The sequence below is a fragment of the Halyomorpha halys genome, unplaced genomic scaffold (assembly GCF_000696795.3).
Source record: "Halyomorpha halys isolate HHAL.00 unplaced genomic scaffold, Hhal_1.1 Scaffold585.1, whole genome shotgun sequence".
Classification (NCBI taxonomy): domain Eukaryota; kingdom Metazoa; phylum Arthropoda; class Insecta; order Hemiptera; family Pentatomidae; genus Halyomorpha; species Halyomorpha halys.
The window spans coordinates 29629-42876 of record NW_027109935.1 but is presented as its reverse complement, the minus strand read 5'-3'; the positions used below and the strand labels follow the sequence as shown (position 1 = coordinate 42876).

Sequence of the window (13248 nt, the reverse complement as noted above, 5' to 3'; positions counted from 1 at the left end):
TCATGAAATAGTAGGGGTTCTTAACCCCAGTTGTCTCAACAGGTTCAGAGTACACAATATTTCTGAGGTAAGAGAAACAGTATTTTGCGCATGTGCTATAAATTCTGGATACGTGAGTAATCTACACCAGACCCAGGTGAAGGGAAAGAGGTAAAATAAGAGAGAGAGATGAGCATAGAGAAAACAATTTTCTCAAATTTTCATTTTTCATTGATTTTATCGAATCCTTCAATAGCCTACCACCAATCACCAGCCAAGTAAAACTATAATATCTTTTATTATTCTATAAATAATAAATTCAATAGTTAACATCATTCGAAATCAATAGTCAAAATTTTAACCCAACTAAACCACATTGTACATCCTTTTGGCTAAACGCCACATAAAATCATTTTTATGGATGAATTAATTAGGAATATAAGTTTTATTTCCCTTTTTCATAATGCTTAATTATTTTCAAATCCTAATGAATACAGTCCACCAATCAATTTTACTTTCTAGCCAATCATAATTAATTTGGATAATATTCCCCAATATGTGTACCCACCATTAACCTTAGAATATGTTTTAATTAAATTAATGTTTTAGGTTGATAAAAAATCTAAGTGGATTCAGTTTGTTTTAGTTTATAATAAAACTTTTCTTTTAATTTAGTCAACAATTATTTTGCAGTAATTTTGTTTCATTTTGCTGACATTTTATTAAAAAAATAAGGAAGATTATTTTTCCAATTTTCCCACATCAATGCTCATTACTGTTACCATTATAGTAATTTTGATTTATTTATTCAGAAAGAAGGTACATCCAATATGACCCAGGCCGGACAAGCTTCATAATAAAGCACAAGCTAATACTACTAATCTAGTAGTTTGTATTTGGCAAGTCAATAATTAAGGCTGTCTCCTTGATAATGGCCTAATGGCCGACACGTTTGAGAATTAAAATGAACTTTTCGAGAGTAAAGTGGGACACTTGTAGTTGTGTTCCAAAATAGAATTTCCCCCAGTTCTGTGAAAAAACATTGGCAAATCCTATTTTGGAACTTCAGAACAGTATTTCAAAACCTGACCAAGCTCCTCTCACTGCACATTTTAGACAAACAGAAGATAAATTAAAATTTGATGTACCGAAAATCATATATCGGGAAACAAAGAACTTTAACCGAAATTTAAAAGAAATGATTTTTACAGAAAATATAAGAATCGAGCTATCAATAAAAAATCGGATGTACAAAATTTAAATTTATCTTACTCTTATATAATAAATACATAAGACACAATTAACAACACTAAATAGAAACAGACAAAATAAAAATTACTATCTATGCTAGAAAAAAAAGGATTACGTGTTCAACACCAAACCAAAGCAAACATACCTCCATTTCAGAACCTAATCAGTTATGGCACAAATCTGGAGTTAGTTAGATCGCACTTTTATAGACAATTGTTAGTAATGTTTTAATTGTTCATTGTAGGGTATGTCTAAGCAAACAATAATGTTGCGAAACATCGCCTAAATGAATTTGTATTATAAACAAATCCTCAAGACCCACAAATATATATATTGATTGTATATACATTGATATGTAAAGTAAAGGAACTAAGTTCTAATACTGTCTTATTCTGCCTATTTTTTCTAAATCAATTATATAACTATTCGACATTAATTACTAATTATATTTGATTCATCTTAAATAGAGAAATATTTAATTTTCTATTTTGTTTTTCAATTTTTATATGAGGGGCTTCACTATTACCTTTTTTTCTTTAAAAAAATATAGTTTAGAGCTCGAAATTGATATTAATTTTTCTTTCTACGCTTATTCAAAACGTTTATAGAACTCAGGCGTCCCAACTGAGTTATTGTCTAATACACTGTTCAACCCTTCTTCAAACAGTGGAATTAGTAGCATTTTCATAGTCCATCGGGTGTTAAAACCGTTGAAGTTGATATTTTTTTCTCTTTTTCGAAATCCCTGGTATATTGCCCCCCCTCCTCCATCATTCTAAGGCAGCTATGGTGTACGATACACCTCCCAAATGGTGTCGGAATCACAGTCATTATTCAAAAGTAACAGGCTTGAATCACGGAGACCTCTACACTATCATCATTCGTCTACAAGAAGCATTCGCTGCTTTCTTCCTACTTTCTCAGTACCGTCTACTTCAGATGAACGTTTCTCTTAACTAGTATGTGGTGTTAAAAATATAATTTCGAATGAAGTATACATTGAATTACTTCTAGGAAAATAAATAATAATATCGCAGCCTTTGATGAATGAAGAGAGAATTTTAGGTACGGACATATTTCTAATCCTTTTAGGAGTTCTTCCTTTAAGGAACTGATCACAGTGTTTTTTAAAGTAGATATTTTGAAACCTGCTTCTGATATATACAAACTTTAGTTTAAAAATATTTTCAGATTAATCTCTAATATCCAAGATTAAAAAATAACTAAAAAGATAAAGAATCTGAAGTTTCTTGACCTTAAGTAAAAATTAAAAGTTTCTTGAAAAGAATTACTTACATTAATAAAAAAAAAAATCCTCTCCAGGGAAGCAGAATTTCATCACAGCAGAAAATTAACTTAGTAATCACTATGAGAGTAATGCAATTGTCAACGATTTTTTCGTTTCAATTTCAAGAATTTCAATTAGAGTCAGTAAATTGTTCTGTATTTTTTCAATTAATTCTTGACTGAAGATAAAATAGTTTGTTTAAGTCAATAAAACTTTTTTACTCTTGCTTAAAAATGAATCTGAAACGGAAATAATTTAATTTATAATAGAAACTAAAATCCATTAGTAAAAGTTCTAAAAGCAAGATTGAGAAGACGAGCGTAAGATAATATACTAAAAAAATTAGGAATTAGAAAAATAATTTGAGCAAAAAAATAGAAATCTGCAAGTTTTGAAAGATGAATAAAAGAAAACTGATATGGTATATAATATTAATACTTAGAATCCGAAATATTAAACACGTGTATTATTATTTATTTACTTTATGAATGTATCTAACTAAAGAACCTAGTTCTTGCTAAAAGCTGCTTCTTTAAGTACAAAATAATCTCGTGACCAATGCGGTTTCAAGTTTTGTGGTCATGTTGTTACTAATAAAACCATCCATAAAGACCTAAATGTTCCTTATGTAACCGATCTAGCCCGAACCCGATATTATTCCTTCCATTATAAACTCCCTAACCACCCAAACCCACTCGTTTCTAACCTTGCTTCCTCTTCCATTCCTGGCAATCCTCCGAGGCGCCTGAAAAGAAGATGGCCTCGTGACCTTATATTGTAAACTGTTTTTAGAGTTCTACTACTGGGTAGTTTCTCTACATCCTGTATCATATCATTATGTCATTATGATCAAATTTACTGGTTGTATTTTTTTTTATACAGTTGTAAATATCAACAAATAAATAAAGTAAAAAAAAAAAGTTTTGTGGTGCTTTTTAGGGATGAATAAATGGATAGAATAAGGACCAGAGCAAAGGATTTGGATGGATGGAAATGTTTGAAAAAGAAAATAGAAATTTTCAAAATTTGGCTGGCATAAGGTTAAGGACACAGGAGATATGAAGCGTTGGAAACATAATATGGAGCGTTGACTATGGCTCAGAGGATTTTGGATGGAAAGGATAGAATACGTTTGAGGTTCAAAAGTACTGCTGTTCAAGTCAGTAAGTTCAGATAAAAGGATAATCTTATAAATTAGAAGGTTGTTGTCTATTGAGAGATAAGAGGTCTTGCTGAGCAGTAGTATTCAATATAATTGGCTAAAACCTCAGTTCTCTTATTTTAAGTTCTATGGGGGTTCCAAATGGATCTTTTGTTCAGGATCAAGGCAAAATATATAATATATAATAAAACACAGTGTGTTAGATTTAGTTAATGGAATTTAATTAAATAGCAGAGGTGGATAGAAAGTGCAAAAGACTTTTTCATTTCCTTCATGAATACAAAACTTCTTTACCTTTGGTTACGAGGATGCAATATATTTTTTTACTAGCAATAATAATTTTAAATGAAATGAAATAAGTATTTCTAGAGAAGTAAGAGATCTACGAGATGATCTGATCCCTTCACAGTTATAAAACAGCTGGCATCGATCAGCAAATATCTTGGCGGTAAAGTTGTACATTTCAGTTTATAACTTCCGGATGACTAAACAGAAGCCTCGGGGATGTAATACAACAGTGCCCTGCCCCATATACAGGCTGTTTCAGGGTTAGCATTTCGAACTGAAAATATGAATTAAGGATCTCAAAACGTAGACAAAAAATTTCCTTTACAGGTACTGTAACGCTTTGCTTAGGAGATATTCACGTCTAGACATTTGTATTGGAATGAATTATTTATGTAATAATGAACAAATGTATATGTATCTCAACTACTTTATTAATAGAAAATGTACATCAACATTCATATTAAATTTTTTTCAAAGTGAATCAAGGTAATCTAGTCGTTAAGACAGGCTCTGCATCTTACTGCTGTGGCCGAACTGCAATGGATATGTTATTGTTACGTTTTTCAGATCTGAGGCCACCGAAATGTTTGGTGTATGGTAACATTAGACAAAAGGTTTATGCAACGACCTTGTTTGTTTTCTAAGAAGGTAAATCGAACGTTGCAAAACAATAACATACATCTTAATGCCTTGATTTTCTCTGAACCAAATTTAATATGAATGTTCATGTTTTTGATCAATAAAGTAGTTGGAAAATAACATAAATAATTCACACAAATGCCAATCTTTATACGTGAATATATCCTAACATACAGAGAGAATGTTTTTCTTCGTTTTGAAGTATTTAGTTCCTATAAAGCTCAAGTATGTAAAACCTGTATAAAAAATTGACAGACTATAACTATAAAGGTTAGATCTCTTCTTAGGGTCATTCATAAATAATGATCATTGGCAATCAATATAATCTAGCTCAAAGAGGTTTAAAGATTGGTTGGGAGACACAAATGCGGTTTCATTAGGAGTTGCAGATCTACTACTCACCGTATCTTTTCCTTCAATATAATGTCTGAAAAACACAGAAATTTTATATCGATTTACTTATTACATGGATATTAAGCAGACCTACGATTGAATAGATAGTGTGGAATTGTGGAAATAAGTTTCGGAAACTTGCGAAAATGACTCTTACATACGTAAAAAATCGGATGAAGATTCAGGACGATTTTTAAAGGGATTTTGATGTGTTGAATGACCTAAGATAGGGTGATCCTTGGTCACAAGCATTGTTTAATTTGGGCTTGAAATTGCCCATTTTCGGGAGCAGCGATATACCCTTTAAGGGTGATATAGAAGTAAAAAAATACTTAAAGACTAAATAGTGAACTTCAAGGATAAGTTAATAAGTAGTATAATTTGAATTCACATGTAGCTGAAATCGAAAACTGCTCTAAAATCAGGACTGAACAGTATAATGTAGTTTGTATACGCTCAGTGTGTCTACTTTGGTGTGATTGTAGCTGAGTGATAAATGTTGAATAAAATATTTTCCAAGGATATTGTTGGGGAGGAAATTGAGAGCATATCAGTATATTTAACACATTTCTGATTATTGGAGTAGAAATGCTATATTCATGAAGATACCACTTCGATGTTTTGTAGATATATTTGCAAATATATTCAGAACTCTCTCATAAATAGTATTTTCTTCTACGGAAGTACTTATCTCTTCCCTTTTGAAAGAGATAAGACACTTACAGAGGTATAGCTTTTAGAGAGCCGGTGTTGTGCGAACATCGGCTATCTCTCATTCTCGGGCCTAAGGCTCAGAACAAAGCTCATTCACGCCTCATTTGATGGGGCAGCTTCCGCAGGCGATACCGTTTTGTTTGTACTTTTTCAAGTGAGGCAATTCAGTTTTCGTTTCAGTATATTTGACTAAATATTATATTGACTAAAATATCAACATTGTTGAGGGTAAATTAAAGATTTTAGTTTCCTAAAATATTACATAAAACTCTTCATAAATATATCTGACCAATATTTACGAGACCGATACAGAAGACGCTTCGAATGATTTTTCGTTAGTGGGAGTACCCCGAAGATATTAACAGTCTCTTAATTTATTTAATAATCACAAAGTAAAACAAATGTGGTCCGACATATACAACTAATAAAATAAATTAAATACGAATTTTTTACACTTTTAATTATAATTTAACTTTTAATAGATTTATTACAATTTTAATTATAATTCTAAAGGTTTACAAGCTAAAATTATACAATTTTGAAATTAGTTTTTAGAGATAAAACTAATGATTTAATTAACATAATATAGGTAAGATGCTAAATACAAAAATAAAATAGTGAAATAAAACTTATGTAGAGAATAATAATTGACAAATAATAAATTAATAATAATGCTAAGCTAATAAATTTTTTTGTTTATATTTTCAGAGAGTTTTTTTTAAAAAAAATTTTTATTTTTTTATTTTATTTTAGTATGTATGAGATCATTCATTACTATTACCTATTGCCCACAACTGTGTGGCAGATTGTAATATCGATCAATAAATAAATCTATCAATACTACAAAAAAAAAATTAAAAAATAAATAAATTTCTAAGTTTAAAGCCAAGTAAATAAATAAAATAAGCAATTACATGAAGTAATATTTTTCATGTATAATACTTATTTTCCTTTGTTTATAATAAAAATTTTAGTTTTTATATTTTAATAAGTATTCGTAAATAATCTGATATGCATTGCAAATAATCACGGTGCACTTTTCAACTAATGATCATGATTACTTTTTTAAAGAGACATCGTCGATACAGTAATTCTCATAAAACATCTAGATTTAACACATGGCTGCAAACTTTTTTGTTTTTATAATGGGTGAGGAAAGGGTTCAAGGCCTTAATGTACTCCAGGATAGGCCAGGAAAGATGGGTTATCCTACAGGTTTCATTCAGAGTGAGACATTTGAGATTTATCCGGAGTGTCCACTAATAAGTAAAAGACAACCCTCCTTATATTAGTCCGCTTTTAAAGTCAGGACATTCATGCGTACCCTTTCCGTTAAGAGAATGCTATGGCCTGGCCTGATTACAAAACAACATCACTTACATAAGTAATACGACGGCTACAGTAGCAGAATAAATAATTATCTACCACTGATTCATAATTTATATATGAAACAAAAAATGAAAATATTTTTTAATAATAATTAAATACCCTTACATCCTTAATGGATATAATATTTTCTTTTTCTGCCGTAGCTAGAGACCTGTTCTTTACTCTGTTCGGAGCTGTTCTTCATCATAAGCATGCCGCCTGCTGCATGTCTTTTATTTTATCCTTCCATCTTCCATTTACTCCTTTCATCCCACACTTCCTTCACCTGTCTGAATATTCTCCCTTTCTGTTAACATACCCGTTGAATTTTACCTTAGTCACTCTTCTCATTTGACAAGGCAGATTTTTCCTTCTTAGCCAAAACCCATGTGTCAAACACACCACTGAACATTTCTCGCAGCACCCTCCTTTCGAATCTGTCATAGGTTGTAATAATTAGTGCCATGTTGGCCCTCGAAACGTTGCAACAGGTCTGTTCAAGGTTTTGAACATGATTCTTGTTTTACGTCTAGTGTCCAGATCACTCTTTGCTAAGTGTCCAATTATAAACTAAAAACCATTTCCTGCTACGATCCTTCCTTTTTTTTTGCTGATTCATTAACCATAGATATAAGGAATAGACTGGGGTAGATTTGCCTTAAATTTATCACCGGGATTGCTCTGGTATCTTTGCTCCACCTAGTTCATGATAAGGTAGAACACAAAGCTTCGGGTTCACTAAGCCTTTACTATAATTATTATTGTACTATAATAAACGTAACACATTTTTTCTAGATATAATTTTTTTTTTTATAAAAACATCTTTTGTATATATAACATACATCCTATTTTGTTATACTTATACACTTTTATTATATTAGTTTTTATTTTAAATGGAAAAATACAAAAGAGGAACAATTTCACAAGTATTACTGCGTATATGTAAACAAAAGAGAAGATAAATTGATCAAAATATATACTTAAATAAATTAAAATAAAATAAAATAGGAAAAAGTAAAAAGTTCTAACTTAATAAAATAAAAATAGTAATTACACCCATACTCAATAAGAGCCTTAGAGTAGCAATCATAAAAGGAAATAATTAATACATAAAAAAAAAGACTAAGTTTTATAAACTTTGGTAAAAAATATTTATAGAGTAATGCTAATTTATAGTATAGATATTTGCAAAGTCAATACAACATATAGAAGCTTTTAAAAGAATATTTTATTAAAAATCACTCTCCAAATATTATATATTGGATATAATGTATACATATATGTATTTATACATATACATACATACAATTGATAGTCATACAGTGTGTCGTTTCATATCGTATTAATATTTATTTGACGTGAAATAGCCCTTAAGCTTTAAACGCGAATATGACTCAGGTTTCTTTTTCAATTTCTTCGTCTCTGCCCATCTCTGCTTGAGTACTTCACCCATCTCACACTTGAGAACTTCTTCCTTTCTTCCGTTCAAGTCCTCCAAGACGGGAGATTTTTACTGTCCACTACCACAAGCACCGTTCAGCACTGTTTCAGGAATTTCCGGTACTCTGTTCTATCTTCACACAAATCCTGTGTAATCCCAAGCGCCTGTGTGCCCTATTTGATTTGTACTGTGATTGTTGATGTGTATCCGTGATTGAATTTCTATCCCATAATCTTACTGAAAAATCTTCTTGTTCAATCTCTCCTCGGCCATCCTTTGCTATGTGTCCATAAAACTTAAGTTTTCTTGCCCTTATTTCTGTTTCCAAATCAAGGGTTTCACTGTATTTCTCTGTTGGATTTCAGTCTGTATCCTTCTGGTGTTATTTTGGGCTCATGGATTCTTCTAAGACTCCTGTCTATTTTCAGCAATTTCTCCAGACTAGGAAAGAACATAGTCTCTGTTTCGTACAATATCACTGGTTTTACCACTGTACAATGGTACCTAAGATTGGCCTTCTTGGAGGTGCACTTTTTTATTATAAATGTTACTGGTTATGTAGCATAAATTCTCCAAAGTTTAACCCTGTATTCCATGCATTCTTTCTCCGACAAATTTCTGCTGATTATTTCGCCCAAGTATTTAAAGCTTTTAATTACCTGGATTTTACCGAATTCCGTTTTTATTTCTTTCTTACCAAAGTTATGGTCATAAATTTGGTCTTCTAGAGGGAGACTTTAAGTCCTGTCTTTTCAGCTATTATCCTCAGGGAATTTCCCTGTTCAATCGCCTTCTCTTCCGACTCGAGAGATTTTTGAGGCGAGAGATTTTGCTATAGACATTATTGAACATATATTTACAAAAGAAACATTCTAGGTCATGCTTGGATTATTCTGTTATCTATGACTATAATTCTTAATTTGCATAGTTAGCAGATTTTGCTAAATCCCAAATTCAGTGAACTTGTTCCAGATCGGTTTAAGTAAATAGTAATAGATACATTTTTTATTACCTAGTTTAAAGTGGTTGGATAAAAAAAAAAAAAATCACGGAAAATGTAACAGGCCTAAATGCTGAGTGGAGCATATGAAACTGTGTGAAGATAGTACGATCACTATATATCTGTGGTATAACATTCACTAGCCTAAAATAATTAAAAATTAACATTACATAATTTACCTTGAGCGCTTGCAATTGACTTTCTATTTCTCCCTCGGCGAAGGTTACTGCAGCCTTGCAGGATATGTTGGAAACCTCAAGTTTGGTCACCAAGTCATTCATTCCCTGTTAAAACATATTTAACTCAGGTTAAAAAAATAATAAAATTTCTTTTCTTAAAAATAAAACACTAAATAGTGTAATTTAAACTTTAAGATTAAAAATTAAAAGGTGAGTATTCTCGCTATTTATGTTAACAATGTTATAACATTAAAAAAGAAAAAAAGAAATTCAAGAAGTTTCAAGCTACAAAAAAATATACTGATGCCCTACAAAACGATGATGGTATCATGAATTATAGTCGGATATAGACTTATTTTTGTGAATATAAATGCTGTGTTAATGTTGATTAAATTAACAGTGTGAGGCTGGGTGGACCTCCAAGGTCTCCTCAAACTCACAGAGCTGGCTCATGGCTACAGTGAAATAGAAAATAATTATTGGTTCCTTGGAGTTAGTAGCTGAGTGCCTTTATAACAGAGCTACTCCACTTCCTTAATGTTTATTAAAATATATTTATTTATTGAATAGCAAAAATACTTAATTTAAGAATTAATTATGATTTTGTATCAAAACCTCATTCATTGGCCAACACTGCGGCGTATTGGAGTATACTATTCTGGAAGACTGTATTACATTGCGTGTTGTATGAGGTGCCTATCTCGGCAGCACTCCGTCTTAGTTCAGGAAAAAAAACACTTTTAATACGGAATGTATAGGATTGCTTTGATATATTGTTTGGGTTTGGATTGACATTAAGTCTAAAGTTGTGTTTTTTTATTCATAGAAAATAAAAAAAATTGCGTTACTTCATTCATCTTGTTTGTTATTTTATTTATTACTTTTGTATATATTTTTAATATTTTAATACTTGTTATGTATTTATTGTATATTAATTTTAACATAGTTTCTTGATTTTTTAAAATTTATATTTGTTACTTAATTATCTTTTTTATATGCCTGTCACTATTTTATCCACTATTCTGTTAAAGGCACATTGGGTTAAAACCAAATTATGAAAAGGAGAGAGAGGGGAAGGAAAAGAAAAAAAGAGAAAAAGGGGAAAAGATGGAAAAGGAGGAAAAAATCATGAAAAAGAGAAAAAGAAAAAGGTAAAACAGATGCATAAAAAAAATAAAAGAACCAAAGAGATGAAAAAAAAAATAAAAAGTCATGCTCTAATGTTGTACACTAGTAATATTTTTAATTATTATTGTATTCTTATGTAGGCCTATTTAATGTCAGATAAAAAATATCGTCTGATTAGACTAAAATAAGTATGCTGTGTAAATAGCAACCCAATGAAACACAACTTTATATTTTAATAAAGTTTTTCCCTTCTTGTTTACAATCTGTCATTATTTTTATCCCAACTGTTAACATTTCATTTCCTAATAATTATTACTTTTTATATTCATTGAATTTTCAAATTATATTATTCTAAAAAATTTTTTATTTTTATTTTGCGATCTATCGTAAACTCTAAACGATTCTCAAGGTAAACCCTCAATTGGGAGAGACCTGAGTCCATCAAAACATACATATACATATAGAGGTTTAAATATTATCAGGAATAACATAAATATAAAATACAATGGAATGAAAATAAAACATAATTGTAGTATAAAAAACAACAGCAATTGTATAATAAGATTTAATTATTATACTATTGCTTTGTTCAGAGTCTGAATCACTCGAGAATTGATCAGAATGTATACTTAAATACAGAAGATAAAGCTTTTTTAACTACGGTCCATCCAAATTGTGAGCATACAAATAAATAACAAAGATAGTGAAGAATAATTTACAATAAAAAAAAGAAGAAATATCTAATAATCAATATTAGTATTTGGAAGAGGAATAATTTTAATATTATTTATTCCAAATTGCTTTAAAAAGCAATTAAATTTTGGTGATAATCATCCACATAGATGTAATCTGATTCTTTGTGAGGATAGAATTTCGAGGACGCCATCTTGTTTACAATACTGTAATTGCGTTTGTAAATAAAAATAAAAATAATGTTTATTGCTTTATAATATTATAATTTCTCAAGTAGTTCTTAAATGCAACTAAAATTTAAAAAATTGCGTTTATAGATCAAAATAAGAATATTGTTCATTGTTTTTGTAATATTCTGTGATCAATAGAATAATGTCTTAATATAAGTAAATGTTATATACTGAATATGAAAATATCATTAATTCAGATTTTTGTCGAATTAATCTGATTCTGGGTAAAAAAAGCATACAAACTATGAGGACGCAATCTTGTTTCCAATACTACGACAGTGTTTGTAAATCAAATAAAAAAAAAAATGGTGCAGTGTGCGCATCATACAACTTCCACTTACTTCATTGAATTCATAGCCATTTTTGGGATTTTCGAAAAACAAAAATATAAAGAATAGTGAAGAAAATATTATGAATTTTTTTTTCTGTTGCTTTAAAATTCGTATTTTAGAGTTTATAGAGGTGGGAATGACGAATATAAATATTCGTTTCTGCCAAGAATTAAGTTTAACAAAATATAATACAGCCGTAATGCAATCGTGAAAGATCGGGCGTTCTCGGCTTGTTTAGTTCCAAACAGATGTTAGTATTTTTACTTTTTTCTCTTTTAGAAATTCTTAAACAACCTCAATATTTTTTATATATTGATAATTTATTATGTCTAACAGTTGTTTTGTTCGAAGGTTTTTTTTTTAGGAAATTTGGTATTTAAACCCATTTCAATGAGGATTAGCCCTGATACCAAAGAACATTAAATTATACCTTCAACGAATTTAATCAAAATCGTCAGAGCCGTTTTGAAGGAAATCAAAAAAATGTGAAAAATTGATTTTGACATGATGTTGGTATATGAAAGTGACAATAATTGTTTTATACTACTAAAATTCCTCAAATAGCTTTTTAATGTAAATGTTAAACATTAACTAACAGCGTTCGTCGCAAAATAAGGAAAAAAAAAAAGAAAAAAAAATATATTACATATTTTTTATATGATTCTAACCTATAATCTGAACTGAAGGTTTTAAATAATATATATATTTTATTTCATTAGATAAGTATGATCTACATTTTTTTTTTAATTTAAAAAAAAATCAAACCAAAGGAATATTCTTCTCAAAATAATAGCTGGGCCGAAATTTTATAATATCTCAAAAAATCGTCTTTCTTATAATATAAATCTTGAGCGATATGTACTTTGCATACATTTGTTTTGTTTACGTATATTTAAAATTTGCTTTATATTTATATATATACATACAAATACCGACGTTTCGGTGCCTCTGTCTTCAGGATTCTCTTGTTAAAAAAATTACTACATTACAACTTTTATTTGTTCTCTGTTTCCATATCCATACATTTCTTATTTATCAATTTTTAAAACAATTTCTTAAAATAGAAGGTAGACTACTGAAGTATCTCAACTATTTATGTCGCTCTGAATTTAGTGTTACAAAGATAGTTGAGATTAATTGGTTCCCATCTTTATATGTATATA

General features: G+C 29.7%; 1 protein-coding gene across 1 annotated transcript in view; it reads right to left on the bottom strand.

Moving 5' to 3' along the window:
• GABA-B-R3 (gamma-aminobutyric acid type B receptor subunit 3) overlaps window positions 1-13248 on the bottom strand; it is a gene marked incomplete at its 5' end in the record, with an annotated part of 146324 nt that overhangs the window by 116888 nt on the left and 16188 nt on the right. The window contains 1 exon segment of the mRNA XM_067048099.1: window positions 9703-9807. Coding sequence (XP_066904200.1) covers window positions 9703-9807 — 105 coding nt within the window.